General features: G+C 33.2%; 1 protein-coding gene across 1 annotated transcript; it reads right to left on the bottom strand.

Moving 5' to 3' along the window:
* Window positions 1-6,121: 6,121 nt before the first annotated feature.
* LOC132168626 (probable leucine-rich repeat receptor-like serine/threonine-protein kinase At3g14840) lies at window positions 6,122-20,473 on the bottom strand. Its single transcript, XM_059579628.1, has 24 exons — window positions 20,324-20,473; window positions 16,924-17,089; window positions 16,503-16,574; window positions 16,352-16,420; window positions 16,203-16,274; window positions 16,034-16,105; window positions 15,828-15,899; window positions 15,648-15,719; window positions 15,466-15,537; window positions 15,270-15,341; window positions 15,103-15,174; window positions 14,250-14,318; window positions 13,975-14,040; window positions 13,316-13,381; window positions 13,180-13,215; window positions 12,352-12,395; window positions 11,745-12,121; window positions 11,484-11,679; window positions 11,016-11,144; window positions 10,028-10,146; window positions 9,682-9,892; window positions 9,345-9,582; window positions 8,078-8,228; window positions 6,122-6,699 (listed from the first exon to the last, which is right to left on the bottom strand). Exons 1-24 carry the CDS (start codon window positions 20,424-20,426, stop codon window positions 6,316-6,318), a joined length of 3,000 nt encoding a protein of 999 aa, XP_059435611.1. The 5' UTR covers window positions 20,427-20,473; the 3' UTR covers window positions 6,122-6,315.
* Window positions 20,474-20,693: the final 220 nt, after the last annotated feature.

Raw genomic sequence — 20,693 nt, 5'->3', positions numbered from 1 at the left:
AATTATTTTAGAAAACCATATAGATTTTCCCTTGTTTATTGTATTATGATATCATATTAATATTAATCAAATTAATATATATTAATATATTAATAAAATGATATATTAATATTTGGTAACGTGGCATATTGACACGTTACTAATTAGTAACGTGTCACTATGACACGTTACTAGTTTGGTAACATGTCTAATTGACATTTTAAAAAAATGGTAACGTGTTAACATGACACGTTACAATTTGGTAACGTGTCGATTTGACACGTTATCATGTTTTAACATGTCAAGTAGACATGTTACCATTTCGTAATGTGGCATTATGACATGTTAAAACATGGTAACGTGTGATGTTTAACACATTACCAAATGGTAACGTGTTAAAATTGACACGTTACTATAATTTGTAGTAACGTGTTATAAATTGCCACGTCACCATTTGGTGATGTGGCAATATTTAGTGAGCAAGTGCCACGTCACTAATACACCAATTTTTTTGTAGTGCCTAGCAGGAAAACACTAGAAAATCCATATATGTATATAAGTAGTCAAATGATGAGCATAAGGCATATATTATCTCTTTCATTCTACACACTATCAATAATATACTACACATGTCCCTTACTAACTTGGGCATCGGAATCCCTCTGGTCGTCTTGAACCGGCGTACTTTTGATGTCTTCTACCTCTCTTGCAGGTAGAACTCCTCCCTGAAAGGCGACTTGAAGTTGGTGTGGTGATTATCTTATTAGATTTATGGTGTCTTTAAATAGATACTTAAAAATTAAAATGCATGGTATATATATATTTGTTAATATATAATAAGGAGACAAAGTTTTCCTCCAAATTGGGTTTAAAGAATTTCCTTCAACCTAGTCTATAAAAATGACATGGACAAAGTTGGAATAAATTTTATTAAAAATTTATGTGCATCTCACATGTTATTAAAAAAAGGGACACGTTTCATTTTTATAGACTAGGTTGAAGAAAATTTCTCTAGCTCAATTTGAATGAAAATGTCCATAATAAAATGCATAGTAGAATTAATTAGACTCGCTTGAATAAACTGAATTTAATGTTATTCATAATGATAACATATTATTTCTAATATTTAAATCCTAATCATTACTCTAATATTATCACTAAGTTACTTATTATTATATTGAAGTTATTCTAATCCTAAAATTTCTTCCAATTAAACGCGTAACATATACTTTGTGATCATGTGAGTATTACATCATCAACGTAAATTTAAATATAAATAGGAGCACGACCACCTAAGATCAAGAGAATACTAAGAGAGCACCTAGCATTTTTCTATTTTAATTTACTGGCACTTGTAAACCGACGAAAAAAATCATTGTAGATGTTTAACATAAGTAAAGAAGCATCAAGCGACGTTATAATGGTTGCATTAATTTTCAACGTTGTGCACGTGAGCAGTAAGTGCAAAACGCCAGTAAATATAGTGTCGTCTTATGTTAGTTGATAATTTACCATTAAGATCATTTTTTTCAATTTGAGATAAAAAGTCTCACTCAGCCTCTTACCAATGCCAAAAGGACAAAAATTTACCATTAATTCTCAAATACTTTTTTAATAATATTAATAACATACCATATCTGCAGACCAAAAAGGCTTCTTGATTGGGGTGGGATGGTTTCATTAGCCTTTGGCTTAGGACTCCAAATGCTGTTTTAGCTAACCATGCTTCAAATATGCGAGCGATAGAACAAATTAAGAGAAATGTAGGATATATAGCAACCATCCACACATATATTTGAAGGACTTGCTAAAAATATTCACCAAAAAAAAAAAAAAAACATTAGTGCAACAATTCTTCTGTTTAGGATTAGGTAGTTACACATTTCCTTTTTAATAGCAAAGACTAGTACTACTATTCTTCTGTTTAGGCTTGGATAATTACATATCTTCTTCAACAATCTCCTCCTCCGATGGGTACTCCTCCAATGGGTACTGCCAAAAAAAAAAAAAAAAAAAAACCCAATCGGCCAGTGTCAAAATATGAAACGAATCTCGTAACGGAAAGATGCTTTGCCTCATAACCTATTCACTTGTTTCATCACACACTTTTCAAAGAAACAATAGGCCGTGAGTGTGTGTGTGTGTTATCTCCATATGGATCCATGGAGTGCAGATTATCACAATATATACACGTGTGCATGCAATTGTGCGCAAAGAAAAGAGGTTAGGCACCAGCTTGAACTCCAAATTATTTACACTCCTTGGCCAACCACAGCTTGCCACAATATAATTACTAGTGGGTTTTTTATTTTTGGCAGCAAATTTCATAGAGCCAAATTTCAATTACCCATAATGAGATTTTACACACCCAATTACCCAATTGGAAGCCCAGGTACTCAAAAACAGAAACATTTACAATATGTCAAAAAAAAAAAAAAAATAAAAACAACAATGAAAAGCAGACTACTCAGCAGCATGCTCTTCAAAACTTTTACACAACCATCATGTTCTTCTTCTATTGATACTCTTCAAAGCATAGTCTACAATCATGTTGGTTCATAATAAAAAAGTTTGGTTTCAAAAGTGTAGAGAGAGAGAGATCGAACGTACGAACTTGGTACGCACTGGCTTAGGAGTCTGTTCTTATCCACACTACAATTTCAGAATTTTCCCACCACCAAATTCTCCAATACTACCATTCTAATTTACCATCTCTTCTTTCTTCAAACATTAAATAACAACAGTAATACGCTTCGCCTACCAATGGTTTAAAAGTATCACTTTATATTCACTCGAACTGTTTGGTGATCACATGCATAGGCTAGGGACGTATATTGACCTCTCTCACATTTCCCTAATCCCCCCTTATGCTTTCCATCATCCTTCCCCCAACTCCAATCTCAATAAATCAAGATTTATTCAGCCAATACCTTATCTATGTAGCAAAGAATGGAGATTGAGTGGCAATAAAACAAGATATTAGATTACTTATGTGAGCAAAGAAGATTTAGTCCACAATAGCAATCCAGAATATTGTTAATTAAAAGGTGTTTTAAGATGTACCACCACCAGCGGCTTTGAGTGTCGTGCATCATTACAACAATATGATAACAAGCAATAATCAAAGAAATATATAAACTTTTATGTCAATTAGTAAAAACATTTAAGGGGGATGTTTGGTAATCTATTCATTTCTCATTTTTTATCCAAAAAGATAGAACTCATTTATTCACATTAACAAACAACTTTCTTCTCTTTTTATTCACAAACAATTTAAAAACTTCTTTCATCTTTTAAGTCACATCAACCCATTTATTTCGTCTTTCTCCTCTCAAAAAATTTGCTAGTTAACTCTAATACAACTCTTAACCAAATTCACTTGTTTCTTCACACGTGTGAATTGGATAATAATTGAAACATTTGTCAAGCATATATAAAAGATGGGTGATCTTGTTTCCTTGTACAAGGCTATTTTGTTCTTCCTTATAATTCTCACCATGCTATGATCCTATGATTTCCCTTCCATTAACGAAAATATCAAACTCTCTTGATAGATCGAATTTTTTTTTTCTTCTTTTTTTTGCTAAGTAAAAAATTATTAAAAACCTCAACAAAATCATATCTCCGCAAGGCAATTCACGCTCTCATTTTCAGAACAAAATCTCAACAATTTTGCAGTTTGAATTGCTAGCAATGTTGTGAGAGAACTAATATAAAACTTACATATTCCAATAATCTTTCTTCCCCATTTCTTTGCCTATTTTACGAAGGGCTTCTGCATTAATTAATATACCAAATTCATCAATTATTTTTCCATTTATTTTGCCTTAAAAAAAAAAAAAATTGTAAAGATTCAGACGTTGTTTAGAATTTAATAAAATTTGTAAAAATACCTGTCTAATCTTTGATTTTTTTTTTTAATTCAAAAAAATGAGATATTGTAATAATTTTGACAAGATTTAATAGAAAATCCTAATGGAAGAGGATATTGCAAAAAATTGAAAGTTCGATATCTTAAATCAAAAGTTTTTTAACGTTGAGGAGTAATTTTAAAATGCGTGAAAGTTGAGGGGGAGTTTTGTAAAGTTTCCATTTTTTAGTTATAAAACTCAAATTTCTCATAAATTATGATAGCTTAAGAAAAATGAATGCATGGGCCTACTTGTCTAGGGCAAGTGGGCCTTGAATGCTGGACTGTTTGGAGTAGGTGGGTCTTACGGCTCATTCTCTTATAAGTTATAATGCTAAAATTTGAATAAAATTTGGACCGCTCAATATCCGGAGATCTCAATCTGTTTTGTTCTAAACGCAACTGGAAGAACTATAATTATTGATATATATTTTTTTTGTTGATTTAGTATTTTTCTTGACAAAACCATTTAAGACTTCTGCGAAATAATAAAGTCTCCAGGAAAAGTTTTCATATATACACAAATAGAAAGAAAAAGAAAAACCTCCTCACCTTCATCATCAACAGTAGGCCCTAGATGGTCTGCTTGTGCTTCCATGCAAATAAGCAATAAGATGAGTAAAACAAAGCAAATAGAAGGAAGAAATCTAGCCATCATCTCCTCTATTGATCATAAGGCTATCCCACGAGCTCCTCTTGCAAAGCTGCATAGAAAATGTGATATCAATTGTGCTTTGAATATGCAAATGTTTAGCATCTACAGCTTCGTTTGTTTCGACGGAAAACATTTTTCTCAATTGTGGTCAAACCGAAAACATTTTCAAAACAAACGAAGCATGATATAAATGATCTTCTTGCAACCTGCAATATATTAATAATGTAATATTGCAAAACAAGCTTGCTCTTCCTCCTTCAATGCTTGAGATAGAATGGTTGGTGGGATTTTGAGCTTCAAACAAATTTAATGGTTTCTTGACTTGAGTAAACAAGCTGGTCAAGGCCAGCAAATTAGTATAGAATTAAACGAGGAAAGAAAGAAATAAAGGTAAAAAGGAAACGTAGTCTACACGGGACAACTGTGTGACCCAGGCCATGTCCATTTACTATAGACTCTTTGATTACTCTATAAACTACCACATTTCAAAAAATTAAAAGGTCGGACAAAAATTTCCTCAAAACTTCATGTTTAAGACTATCGTGTTTCTCTTAGCATGTGGTAATAAGTAAATTTCTTCTAAACTTCCTTCAACTCAGTCCGGTGTTTTAACATGTTAGAAGTAAATTTTTTTTAAAATAATGTGTTAAAAAAAAAAAGAAGTGCTTTTAACATGTTAAGGGATACATGACACACTTTTAGAGATTGAGTTGGTGATAATTTATATCCAAATGATGCATTGAAGGTGAATTTTCATGCGTTTTCTAACAGGATATAAACATACACTAACCAAATTCTTAACAAATGTATGTTGATTAGTCAGATGATAATAATCAATGATTTATCATTAAATACGTTGGGATACAAATCCACTTTTGAGAAAGGCTTAAAAATGATTTTTTTTTTTTTAAAGCTCTTTATAAATATAAAAGCTTTATTTTCAAACACAATCCTAAACAAGTTCTTAATATGATATTAAAGCAAAGTTTTGAGTTCGAACATTATCTCTATAATTCACCCCATATTTAAATTTTGTATTTCACATGTTTGAGAAGAAGAAAACAAGCTCTTAATATGATATCAAAAAAAGAGTTTTAGTTTGAGCCATCATTTCAAATGATTACAGTGTGTTAGATCTCGCTGTCCGTTTCCAAAAGAAGACAAATTCAAAGTTGCAATTTAAACCATCCCCAACACTTGGAGAGAATGTCTGTCACAAGAAAGATCAGCGCATGTGATTGCTTGACAAAGTTCATAAGCAACTTCAGCAGTCAAGTATATAAAAATTGTTCATGAATCCAGTTGTCTCTTCTTAGGGCGTTTTAAGAATAGAAATAGGAATTACAGTTAGAATAGAATGACCATTCATATTTCTTTTCTTTTTTTCAAGTATAAAATTACTAAAAACCTCACCATTGTATTTATATGGAGTCAACATGAGTCCACAAAACTAATGGTTGATTTATTGAATTTATAAAAAAGATGGTTGTGTAACATACCTTTTTTTTATAATACATGATAATTTATCAATGCTATCTTTTTCCAAGTAGAAAATATGATTTCAATCACAAAAAACATGAGAATGAAAGACATCAAATTATTATAAGTAAATGCAGTCTAAAAAGCACAACTTTTCTTGAACAGGGTAAGCAAAGACAACTAAAAGGGTATGTCCATAAGATTATATATATATATGCAGTATTGTGTTTAGCTCTCATAATGTAATTAGTATGCTGAAATTCTTTTATTCATAATTCTCAGTATGTTGAAATTACTGAGAATCAAGATTAACTCGATAGAGATCCTGGCCAGATGTGGAAGAAGATCCAACCCATGTTGCTTCTGATGAATGCAGAAGGCTCTCTGCTCCACTTGTGCTTGTTGGTGCTTGTTGGAGTTGTTCAAACCGGTCTTTTAAGGCACTAAACCTCAATTCATCGCCATATATACTTGGATCAATGGTAACTTCATCAACAATGGTTTGGCCTTCAAGCATGCTTACTACTGCAGACATGGTGGGTCTAAGTGCTGGCGATGGATTAATGCATAAGAGAGCTACTTTGATCATTCTAATAGCTTCCTCCTTGTTTAACTCAAAACCCAATAGTGGATCCACCAGCTCCATTAGATTACCTTTTTGTTGTAGAACAAGCACCTATAACAAGTATAGAAAAGAGATTGTTAGTTCTTGTGTTGGCTTAATTCAGTTCCAAAATGTAGAGATTACTATTCATAAGCTCAAACACTGATATAGAATGCTCAGAATCAAATCTCCACCGTTCATCATGTAGATTCATGTGTCATGAATGTCCCTGCAAAATTTCAGCTCAATTGGACCACAAACGCCCATCGATCAGAGCTGTTGATCAAGACTGGACAGCATTTTTCAAAATGATGTTTCACCCATTGCATGCCGGGTCCGGACAGGCCTTCCCCGTGTCTGGAGCGCAATTCCAGAAACCTTATTTTTGCTCCGCAATGCCGTGTCCGGACAGCCCATTAACCTGTCCGGACACCCCGTACCTATTATGCCCAAAAACGTGTTTTTTGTGGGCCCAGGTCTAGGGTTTGATGTACTGATATATATAAATCATTATAGAAGAGAGAGTACGAATTTTCGCCCCCAAAGAGTTCATCGGAGGCTGTGCTAAGAGAGATCATATGTGGTGAGCGTTAAATTGAATCTCTTAGAGTTTTAGTTATTCATTTGATAAATTTATAGAGAAGTCTATCAGAAATGTTCGGTAAAGGAGAATCAAGTTGAAGAAGATTGTATGCAAGGACACGAGTTGTAGGCTTGTCGATCTTACAGAGCTAAGGTCTTGCAAAGGGTTGTAACTGTTCCTAGTGTCTGTAATCTCTGGACAATCTTTTGATAGTGATTTCCTGGGTTTGGCTGCCCCGGAGAGGTTTTACTTTTAGATCGATTTCTAAAAGGTTTCTTCTTCGTAACCAAAATATCTGTGTCTGCCTCTTTATTGCTTTATATATTTTGGGTGATTGAATTGTTTATTGTTTCATAATATTAATTCCGCATAAATTGAGATAAACAAGTTTTTGGAGTCGGCATAGCGTCTTTTAGAGATATTGGAAATGAAAACTAGCAAATCAACAAGAGAGAATAAGCAACCATAGGCACTTAGAAAAAAATGAGTAATGCTAAAAATCACACGTTTATCACATCACTATCTCACCCTGCTTGTTGTGACAGTGTCGATCAAACCTTGTTAAAATTAATAAATAATAAATAAATTTCAAGGGCTAATTAGCACTGTCATGTCAATAGGGTAGGATAGTACTGGGAAATAAGTGTTATTTCTAGCATTACTAAAACAAAAATGCATGTCAATAAGCTGAACTCAAGTGTGAAGTGAACAAGTCAAACAGTTTCAACATATGTTGGTTTATTTTGTAGCTTGAGGCTATACTAATAGATTAGGATGACCAAATTGAGTGGAAATGGACAAAAGAGCAGCTAGGCCTCCCAGACATTATTTATAGTAGCATATATTAAAGAAAAGGATTAATCTTACCCAATCTAGAAGGCATACACAATTCTCTTTTGGTCGATATTTCATGTTGCTCTTCCCAGCAACAATTTCCAATGCAACAACCCCAAAGCTATAGACATCTGCTTTATAGGTTAAATAACCCCATAATGCATATTCTGGTGCCATATATCCTCTGCAAATGAAGATTATTTATGACTTAGATCACTAGTATGAATTATCATAAAAATAAAAAATAAAGGTCATTCTCGCTCATATAAAGCTTCGATCTGTCATATTCAACAAAGTTAAACATCAAGAAAAACTTGGGTACCAAATCATATTTCATTTTCTTTCAGCATGCAATTATTCAATCAATAAAGCTATTAGGGTTGAGTGGTAATTTCATTCTGTTAAAATTTTTATCGGTGGGGAAAAAGAACATGTCACTACCTTTGCACATTGCAAGTAGAGAACTGATTTAGTCATATAACTTTAGCCACTCAAGTTGTTTGGTAGGTCATTGAGCTCAAGTTTAAGGGGGGTGGTTCTTAGATTTTCCAAGAAATAATAATTTCTTTTTTTTTTTCCCTTAGGAAATATTGGTTTTTGAGAGACTTATATATATATATATATATATATATATATACACACATACACACATAAATATATATACACACATATTGGTTTTGAGAGAGAAGGATGATAGAATAACTGAGCACAAATTTCTTAGTATTGTTTATTTCTTAATTTTAGAGGGATTCATTGTTCAGGGGTAGCATTTATTTTAGAGGTTGAATAAACATACTTTCACCTTCTTCCTTCTTCTTTTTTTCTTTTTTCTTTTTTTTTTTTTTTTTTTTTTTTTTTTTTTTTTTCCGGCAATTTTTATTTTACCTGGAAATTGAGCTGATTCTTTAATGTATCTAGTATTGGGGCATACAATAACTTCAGCAAATGAATAGTACATGTCATGTTTAGACGTTTTAACCACTTGAATATTGGTTGATAATTGATGTAGCTACGAGTTTCTCTGCTGCAAATGCAAACAGCTGACATATAAAAATCCAACCAAACACTTGATCCAGTATGTCTATCTCATATTCCATATACAGACACTTTTGTTATGCAGAGACTTTCAATGCTTCTATGTTCAGGATAACTATAAGGCAGCATCTCAGAGAGACATGCAGATCAATAAATACTTGTTCCTTTTTCTCTCATGGTCAATAACTTGGGAGGCAAATGAAACAGAAGAATAGAATCACAAAAAGACTACATATTGAAGAAAAGAGGGAAAAAGGTAGCTCACATTGTTCCAGCGACTCGCGTGCTAATGTGGGTGTTTTCCTCTTCATCAAGCTTGGCCAAACCAAAGTCAGAAATCTTTGGGTTAAGGTCCCTATCCAACAACACATTGGTAGTTTTGATATCTCTATGAACAATTCTTATTGTTGATTCCTCATGCAAGAAAACCAAACCTCTTGCTATGCCAACACATATTTTCTGCCGTGAAGGCCAGTCCAAGTTTAAGTGGTATTCCTCTGGACCTACATATTTTGTAGATTCTCATCAAATTAGTTCTTAATATAGGCCATTCTCAGTTTAAAGTTCATAAGAAAATACTAAAGTGAAAACTTCAGGCTTACCAAACAAAGCACGTGCCAGGCTATTGTTTTCCATGTATTCATATACCAAGAATAATTGATTTCCTTCAACACAACATCCATACAATCTAACAAGATTTGGGTATTGTAAAGCAGATATCATTCCTATTTCATTCACAAATTCACGATTTCCTTGTTTTGATTTTGAAGAAAGTTTCTTAACTGCAATTATAGTACCATCTAACAGTATACCCTGCATCAGAAATAGGAAAATATACATCTTCAGGTATGGATTCATTATTGAATTAGACGCCTCTTGGTATAATGGATAAGTAAGAAAAAGAAAATAGATATCCTAAAATTGAAGGAAGATGATGTTGTGGGATACCTTGTATACAGATCCAAAACCAGCTTCTCCAATCTTATTTGCAGCATCGAAGTTGATAGTGGCTGCTTTGATTTGCCTATAGGTGAAACAACCAGTTTGCAGATCTAATCCTCTCAGCTCTGTCAAAAGGAATTAAAAGGTGAGGCTAAGATGTCACATTGCATCTTATAAATGATATGATTAATTTTTTTAACAAGTATTGTTGTGTCTATTGGCTACTTAGAAGATGCTAGATAGAATGTAACCAAACAAACAGTGAGAAAGTACCATACTGCAGTTGGTCAGCCACATAAACCCCAAGTTTTTACAAGATTTAGGGTTTCTCTTCTGTTTCCCAATTACAGGTGTATTGGGAATCAAAAAAACAAAATTTAAAAGGGAGGAACTTCATTGGTGCCTATTACCAATAAATTTGCCTTGTTCTTTTAAACAATTACAGTAAGATAATTTAGGTGACATTTCAAAAAGAGAGTTAATTGAAATCCATAATCTTTTATCTCTAACAACTTTATATATATATATATATATATATATATATATATATATATATATATATATAAATATGGGTCCTTCTTAAACATCTACTCAACTCAGTGACCTCAAGTCATCCATCTCTCATGTAAATATGGCTTCATTTAGATTTTATGAAAAAGCAGTGATCTCATATTTCTGTATGATTTGGTCATATCATTTATAATTATGATTGAAACTGACTCCAATAGCAGTACCGAAAAAGCCCAAAAAAGCTATCATGAAGATAGATTCTTAGGCTCTGAAATCCAGCAACAGTATAATTGCTTTCATGGTGTACTTTGGACTGTTGATTTTTCATCAAGGGAAAAATCCTAAGTAATATAACATGCAGACTGCAATAGTATATAAAGCCCTTGGGAAATTGCTATACATTGTTTCAACTTCGTGAATAGTTTGGAGAAGATAAAAACTATCCTATCTAATTTCTACATGAAAATGAGTGCCTGCCGATTACCTTTTTCCCTTGATATCCTGCCTCGTTTTTTGATCCACATTCGAATGCCTAAAATCATAAAAATGAGCAAAAGCGCTGATACTGCAGCTCCAGCAACAATGAATATCTTGTAGTCAGGGGGATTGAAATCTGCAGAAGAGGAAAATTGTAAAGGAAACTGATTATAAAGTTGCATCCTAGAATACCAGTAGTACCATAAAGATAGACATACGAAGACCAATCTAAAACAAGATATGAATGAATGGTTCAAACACACGAATATCAGAGTAAGAGTATAAAGAAGATATAAAAGTTCTGATTTCTTACATCTAGTTGCAGTTTAATCTTGTTTTGGGTAATACTTTTCACAGCAAATAATCATGGGTTCTACCTAAACTATATCATGCTATGCTTTTATTGTTCATCAATCTAATAAGTATGAAAAACGTTGGCAAGTAAAAAGATTCTCGGACTCCAAGAAATGGTTACCAGCTTCAACAGAGATAGCTGAGATGAGAGGACCAGATGTTCCTCTCTTTGGGACAGCTGCTGTCCCTTTCCCAGCCCAATGAAAGCGGATTTGTAAGACTTTATTCCTCACAACTGCCTTAAATTCCCTAACAACTGCTTTATCAACACCTTGAGCTTCATGTTCAATATCAAAATCCTTCCGCACCAACGTTTCCTGTAATAAATTAAATCAATAAAATTGTGTTCTACGTATAAAGCAAAACGAATATGGCACCATACCTGGATATAAATATCAACTATCCGTCTTCCAAGACTATAAAAAGATCTATTGTCTCTGAATACTATCTCTGCAAAGTATAGTGTTACAGTATAGTTTCCATTTGCCAAGCAACGTGCATAATATGTCAGAGAAAGAGGAGAGAGCCGTGCACTCGTGAATAATCCGGAGTTATTCATTCTTAGTATTGACATATTATTTGTTGTGTATAGATCAAAGGTTTCGGTGGTGTCCCAAAAAATTCCACTACTACTGAATCCCCAACTAGCGGTGTTAGGAAGAAATTTTGCTGGACCTCCTTGGATTTGATCCCCTTCGTACTTTATGTTTCCAATAGTGGTTGCATTTCCACCACAATTTATATGCAATGAGTACCGATCTACCAAGAAACAAAAACAACAGCTTTTTAATAAAATAAAAAATAAGCAAACATTATAGAGCAAAAAGGAAATTATGTATTAACTTCATCTTATTTTATTTACTTGACAATAAAAAGAAAGAAATATTTTACTGTATTTTTCTTTCGTTTAGGAAAGAAAATATCGAAAGGAATGCCTGACAACATAATTAAAGCACACACCACATAATTTGAATAAGGTACTAAATTACCTTTTGAGCATGGATAGGTCTGCAGGCACTCGTCGCCGAGTGTTCTTAATTAGAGTTGTGCAAGAAAGAAGTGTGAACTTAGCAGAATAAAAAGGGAAATGCTTCTCCAAAATAAAAGCCAAAAGCCAAAAAAAAAAAAAAAAAAAGATGGATCCGGCTTACATCATGGAGAAATTAAATCTATGGCTAAGATTAAAACATCCCCATAATGATGTTTCCACGGAAAAATTTCAGTGCAAACAATATCTTTGATTAATAATTTTTTTGGAATCATATGAATGCTATGAAAGAGGAATGGTCAACTCTAAAACCAAAGAAACCTAACCGATGCAGTAGCCCATTCTTCATGAATTTAGCCAAAGGGACAAATCCTCAAGGACCAAAAACATAACTATTTTCCTCTCAAAGTTTTGAGCTTTTAACCCCTCCTTTCAGCAACCATAGGATTGTTTAACTGGTTTTGCAGAAAACAAAGAACAAGGCCTGGTTTTTGCAGAGAAAGGCAAGGAGAGAGCTGGAGAAGAGAGAAAATTATGGCTTTGAAACTGTCAGAGTTGTGGAAGTTAACGAGTAAAAAGAGAGAGAGGAAAGTACTGAAAAGGTTTGAAAGATGAATTTAGAGAAAGAGAGAGAAAGTGAAAGTGGGTGAAGAAGGAAGAGGACAATATTCGTTTGGTGCAAATGACTTCTGTTAGTTTCTTTAAAATTACGTTGTTTGGACTAAAAATGGGGAAGTTTTAATCTTGACAGTAAATTTAAAATAACAGGAGAAGTAAGCCGGATCCAAAAACATTGTTCTTCTTATAAGTCTACAAGTTAGAAGCTTACAAGTTGTTCTGTCCAGAGAAGCTCTGAAACAAATTCCTGATAAAATGAGAACCTAGTTAGTTTCGAAAAACTACAACTTGTGAAGAGGGTAAGTATGGAAACCTAAAGTAAATTAAAGGATAAGAAAATTACTTACAGGGTATCTCGACAAGTGGACAGCGCAGAGCTTTCTGAGAAGTTATTGTAAGAAAGATCCTCATGTCTGCACAAAAACGTACTTTCATTCATAACTCATTATAAATCCATAAGAAAAGAAAAAGTATATTTGAAAAGGCTTTGATAAACTAAATATAATTGTAAAAGGAGTTCATTTGAATACTTCAGAAACACCTAGACAGACAACATCTAACCCTTATAGAAGTAATATGACTGACCACATCTAACATGTACTCTAAATTAATCAGCAGTTTAACCTGTCAACTCAAGCTAAGACTACCAAATTTCCTTAACCAACTAAAAATTAATCGTCAACATGGTGTTTCCAAATAATAGAGATCCAACATAACAATGGAAAAAATGAAATTTCCCTCCACTCTTTTTTACTGGAGTCGCATGATGCAAGAAGCAAATCTATATTGGTAGCAAAATCAGTTGAATTCACCCATTCAATATGATTGAAGGAGATCTCCCATTAACCATAAAGGGTTAATGAGATGAATCAATGTCCAAAGAAATGCATATTTGAAAATGATGATGCCTGTAAAGATTAAATATCTGCAGAAACATAAAGAATTAATTAAAGAAAAAGAAATATGTCATGCAAATTTCAAATAGAGTTCAAGATGAATTATATACAGGCGACTATCTCGGTTTTTGGTCCAGGGTGGAATAGGCCCATTGAGCAAGTTGCTTGTAAGAAACCTGTTCAAATAGCAACATAATCATGCTCTGGATAAGAACTTATTTATATCATTACTAAAGGAGAAATATTCGAATGTAAGATATACTTTGTGATCGATGATATATATGACACACACACACAGACATATATAAATGTATGAAATGTATATAATGTTTATTTGAGCTTCTCTGCAATAGAGCTAGATTTAGGGTTTTGACTCCACACTTACATGTATTCCAATTGTGATAGACCTTGAAAATCTGGAACATTTCCTTCCAATCTGTTGAAGCTAAGATCTCTGCACGGATATAAAAATGGAGAAGGATTACAAAATGAGACATGAATGTCCAGAATTTAAAGTATAGAGTCAAGAAACATAACATACTGGAAGAAAAAAATTTGAAAGAGAGACTTCAATGTCCATATAACAGTGGACATGAAGCTTAAAACAGATTCCATAAACAATGTAAGGACTTTTATTATATATTTTCATTCTAATGAAAACAATGCACCATAGACAGCCTAACTAGAGCATGCATTGTTCAAAGGTATCTTACGGAAGCTGCCACAATTGGCCAAAGGAGTAGGAGGGGTTGGATCATGGCTGCCATGCCTACAATGACTATTGGTTGACAACCTTAGATAGGTGATTTCTAAACGGTGTAGGTTGTAAATATTAGAAGCACTCATTATTGCTTTTCAAAGGCTAAAAGATGAAAGCAGATAATTAATTATTACATATTCATAAGATGAACGATGTTTCCCATTTCTTATTTCCAACTAATCCCACTCCAAAACTACACCTCGGTTTGATGGTTTCAGCAGATGATCGTAATTTTAGAAAGAATGACCAAAATCTTTATTGAAATAGTTATCCACGGTTTGCTTTAAGAATAGAGTACCATGAAAACCCAAAGTCCATAAATTTTAAGATGGCAATATCTATTTTCACTATCCAAAAAGAAAAAGGAAAAAATAAAACTTCACACCTGTATATATGTTCAGTAAAATGTTCTTAATGAAAAAAAAAAAAAAAAAAAAAAAAAGCGCCAGAGAAGAAAACAGAAAGGAAGAAGAACTACAGAATTTGTAGTGCTGTCATTTTTGATATATATGGGGGAATTTGTCCGGAGAGATTGCAGCTCCGCAACAACCTGCAATGTCAACCGCCATCATCTAAGCAAAATTGCTATAAATTTGTATCATTTGAGTTGTTGAAATTTAACAGAAAAAGAACCCTCATGCTTACAATCTTGTCATGCTTGTCATGCTGCTTAAGTTTGGAAATTTAGAACCCTCACCAAGTAAGTCACTAATCCTTCTGCACCAAATTGCATTGTTAATAAATGTTAGGGTCTTAAGCAACAAGTCTTGTTAATTTGAGTATCACATGAAGATAAGAGAGAGATTATGCAACCCAAGAGTACTTCCAAGGCAAAACTTACAGCTCGGTTAAACTACTTAGGACCGAAATGCTAGAAGGGATGGGGCCCTCAAGACCACTAGCTTGAATCTCTCTATTAAAAACACAATTCTAACAGGTTAGATTACGCCTGAATATTCTACTAGAAGAGATTTTAACATTATGGGATTTTTTTTTTTAAAAAAAAAAAAATAGAACACATACAATTTATGAAGTTGTTTCCAACTTTGAAAAAAGTCGGGTATTTTTCCAGTGAAGTTGTTACTGCTAATCCTGCTGCATATAGCCACATTGGAAACAAGACTGAATAACATAGAAACCTGAAGCTTTTCAATTAAATATATAAAATCACTGTAAGTATAGAAATGAGCTCCAACCACTTACAGTTCCGTTAATTTGGTTAGATCAGTGAGAGCTATTGGCAACTCTCCAGTGAGATTGTTAGCATTAAGATTACTGCAGTCATCAAATGGGAAGTTCAAACCAGGTCAAATTAGTGTCAGTTGAAGAAGTAAATCGTTGATAATTAAGAAAAGAATCATCAATCTGATTTGAAAATGAATAGAAGGATTAAAAAAGAAACAACTGACAGATACTCCAGGTTAACCAAATTCCCAAGCTCAGGGGGAACACGTCCAGAAAACAGATTGCTCTCTAAGCTCCTGAAAATATAGTCTTCATCAACATTAAAGCTCAGCTAAAGCAAATCAAACTATGTTGCATTCTACTAGATTAAAAAAGGGTGAGCAAGAAAGATACAGGTATGTAAGAGTGGTAACTTTTCCCAGGTAGCTTGGGATTGGTCCTGATAAATTGTTTCCAGTAATGGACCTGCAGTGAATCAGCTTAATTCAATAAGAAAGAGCATTCACTGGCTAACATAAGACATGAATTCAGCAGTAACTTACAGGTATTCCAACTTTGTAGAAGTCAATTCGAGTGGAATTGTACCACTGAGGTAGTTTCGAGTGAGGTCACTACAAGCAAGAGGAAAGTAGGCTATTAGATTAGAAGCTTAAAATCAATTTTCAGGAACAAATTGTTGGTGACTCTTCTTACATCATCTTTAGGTAGGGTAGCTTCACCAGGGAAGGTGGAAGCACACCATCAAGATCCTGCCCTTTAAGAAATCTGTAAAAAGAATAATTATAGGTAAAGGATTATTCACACTTCCATTATTAGAACTCTTTAAAGCATAATATACTCTGTTTATTATGGATGGCAAAGTCCAATTAAGTCAAATTTAAGTACTTTTCACTTGCATCAAAGAAAATTGAAGTACTTTTCTGCTTTCCAATATAAGTCAAAATTTAAGCACTTGCATAAAAGAAAATTGAAGTACCTTTCAGCTTTCCAATATAAGTCAAATTGAAGTACTTTTTACTTGCATAAAGCAAATTGAAGAACTTTTCATATTTTTGTTGAATAAAAACTTGATCTGTTCACAATTTCAATATAAGGGAAATGAAGGGTGACATACAATTGAACCACGTGACATACGCCAGCAGAGCAATTGCAGATTAGAGAATTGTTGTAGGGTGGCCTCGATATTGGTGTTAGCCAGCTCGAGTCATTAACGCACGGGTCTACTCTGAAATTCCAATCTTTCTTCCCCAATTGTGTAGCTATTTCACCAAGGGCTTCCACTGCATGCATTATACACCAACCTCATCAATTTTTTTATTTTTTTTATTTTTCATTTCCCATTAACTTTGCCTTAAAATGCTCCATAATTTTATCTATACAAAAATATAAACCAACGTTTTTATTACCAAAACACAGAATCTTACGAAATTTCCATACGACCTCATCTCTATTTTACGAAATTTCCAAGTGCTGCCACCAGATAAACATCAAATTTGTGTTGTAAGCTGGTGGGTATATATAGAGAGCTCATCCTCAAGCTGTAAGCTCTTCTGGGGCCAGAATAAATGGTACTTTTCAAGGCGATCACCACAGTTGGAAATGGAAGCAGCAACAGCCAACAAGGCATTTTTTGTGTTTGAAAAATATCTAACAGGCGCATCAGATTGGAGCATTTTGTTTTTTAGAAAAATACCCATCACAGATGGGCATGCAAGCTCTCTTTGGGTCTGATTTCACTGATTTTCCTTCTCTCCTTCCCGGGGAAGTAGAAGAGAAAAACGACAGAGAAAACTCAGGAAAATTAGCTTCACTCCAACTAGGTGAAGATGTCGTTTTCTCTTTGTCGTTTTTAAACGACTTGTGGCTAATTGGCTATTGTCGGTTGATGTAAAAGTCAACTGCTGTCTGCTACCCTTAATGAATGTATCATATGGGTTTTCCCCGTAACCGACAAGTCCCATTTATGATATTTTACATGTCCGTATAAGAGGTGACAAAGTCGAGAAAGATTATTTCATCTCTAATTTATGAGACATAGTTCTTGGCCTATTCGACTACAACAATTCTAAATAGTTTAATTCTAATTTTTGTTACATAATATTTTAATCTACCACAATTCTAATCCTAATACATATTTCCCTTCTTGATCAGCTAATTCATTTGGCTGATGAGGCTTTAATGTTTAGATTTCCATTTCCACCAACCTGAAATGATTTGGGGCAACTGTAATTTTTGGCTCCTAAAAATTTCCATATGTGGAATTCTTGAGCTTCAAGTTATAGCTAAGAATTTTTTGAAATTTCAAGCAGGTGATGATGATAGCACTATATCTCTATGTTGGATTTTGAAATGGGGGTGTGAATTGAATGGTGATGTGAAGTGTTATTTCTGTTATTCTTTGAGAGTGTGGGTTTAGCAAGAGGATTTGCAGGGAAGTGTTGGAAAAATGCTCTTATATATACTAATTTTTTTCCTACTTCTTGGGGAATTGCTGTTAGTTTTCTGGTCTAGAGACTGCTTATATGGAGAGATGTTGTTCTGAAGTGGTCTTGGAATCTGCTGGTTTGGTGACTAATTTGCATGTTTGTTAGGTTTAGTTCCTAAGTTTTGTTTTATGGGGTTTCTTTGTTTGAGTTTGTTCTTTGTTAGGCTTTCTCAGAAGACTGAGATTAGCTTGTTCAATTCTTTTGTTGTTGTTGTAAAGTTGGTGTGCAACTTGAGGTTGAGTGGAGTTTCAGAGATTCTACTTCTTTGTTGTGCAATGAAAAATGTTATTCATATAAAAAAATAATAAATAAATAAATAATTAAAAAAAAAAAAAAAAAAAAAAAAACAGAAAGAGGAAATGATCAACTTCGAAACTAACGTGATTAATTGTCTACATGCATTTTAAGCTGAAGCGGGAAGTGCCACATGCATTTCCATGTCAATTTTTAAACATAATAAATATAAGGAAAAATTACACTTTATCCTCTCAAAGTTTGAGGCGATTTTCAATTCGACCACCAATGTTTCAATTTTTGCAATGCACCTCTTCAAACTTGCAAGTTTTTTTTCAATTCGACCAATTTCATCCAAAAATTTTCATATTGCCCCTGATTTTTTTACTTTTTTATTTTTAAACCTAAGTCAAAACAAATATTGTAAACCTAAATGACTCAAAATAACCACTCAAAAAACTGATCACTAGTTAAAAGCCACTCAAAGAACCAAAACCATTTAACTTTTCTTTCTACATATTCAATGAGAGTCCAAAACCAAATTAAGTCTTTGATTAGAAGTGAACTACAATATAGAGGGAAACTATATGAATTGGGTATTTTAGATGTCTTTTTGTTGAAAGAGAGCACAACTGAAATAATAATAATGATGACAATAAAAACTTATCAAAAAAAAAAAGAAAAGAATAATGATAATAAATTAAAAAAATTTAAAAGGGGACACAAGTAATTATTTTTTGGGGGGAGCAAAACTAAAAACCAATAATTAAAAGGGACACAAATACTATTTTGGGGGGCAAAACTAAAAAAAATAATTAAAAAGGGACACAAATAATATTTTGAGGGGACAAATTTATAAAATTGGTATGCTTGAAGGATATTTATGAAAATTTGTAAAATTTTGGGTGGACGAAAGTGCCCCCAACCCCAAGCCTGGGTCCGCCCCTCACAACTCCTATTATCAACTCATTACTGAGCTTTTTATTAGTTTGCATTTTGGTTTTATTATTATTTTTTTTAGATTGGTTGTATTATTTTAATTTCGACTTTATGCTATTTTAGCGGACAATTAGCTCAAGTTCCACTAGGGTTAGGGTTAGAGCTTAGTCATTAGTCTATTTAAACATAATTTTCTAATATATTTGACAGCTTATGATGAATTAAGAAAATTTGACAGCTACTGTTGTCTATCTCCTCTCTCCGGTGCTTCTTCCTGCTTCTCTTCCTTTCGCTTGTCATCAGTTTCTTCTTCTCTTCCTCTTCTCTGTTTATACTTGAAATTTTTGAAAGTTTGAAGATTTATTTTCTTAAATTGTTTTCCAGAGTAAAACCATAGATTATATATGTTCCTTTAAAAATAATATATATATATATATGTCGTGTGTGTGTGTGAGAGAGAGAGAGAGACAAATATATATAGCTTAATTGTCTTTGGCACTCTTAAATGCAATTTGCTTTGTTCCTATTTCTCTCGGTAAGATCTTTTACAAAGTGCATGTTGCCCTCCATTTTAAGGGAAAATCTCTCAAATATATATGAACCAATTTGTTCATGAATGGCTCAAGCTCGACTTGTATAAGCTCAATTTGAGCTTGGTTTATTTAATAAACAAGTCCAGTTTGATCAGGCAAGATAATTGCATGAACTTTTTTAGGGAATTTTTTGTCGTTGTCGTTGTTGAAATGTCAAAAATTGAGTGAACAACTATAACAACATAAGAAAAAGCTTTAGCCACGTATCAAGGAAAAGTTTTCACATAAATACATATAGAAAGAAAAAGAAAAACCTCCTCACCTTCGTCATCAGGAGTATGCCCTAGACGGCCAGCTTGTGCTTCCATGCAAAGAAGCAAGATGAGTAAAATAAAGCAAATATAAGGAAGAAATCTTGCCATCATCTCCTCGATCTACTACTGATCATAAGCCTATTCCACCAGCTCTTCTTGAAAAGCTGCATAGAAAATCTCATATCTATATATCATTACTCGAGTATTGAATGTTCCTCAAGGGAGAATCTTCACATTTATGAGGTAGGTACACTGTTGCTTTAGGTATGTCCCTGAAGCTTCACATCATTGAGAAGTATATATTTGTCTTAAGTACGACGACTATTTGGGTGGCGTAGGGCTCTTAATTTATTATTATTATTATTATTATTATTTTAT

Source organism: Corylus avellana, chromosome ca2 (genome assembly GCF_901000735.1).
Source record: "Corylus avellana chromosome ca2, CavTom2PMs-1.0".
NCBI lineage: Eukaryota > Viridiplantae > Streptophyta > Magnoliopsida > Fagales > Betulaceae > Corylus > Corylus avellana.
The sequence above is the reverse complement of the archived record's forward strand: the minus strand, read 5'-3'. Positions and strand labels throughout refer to the sequence as shown.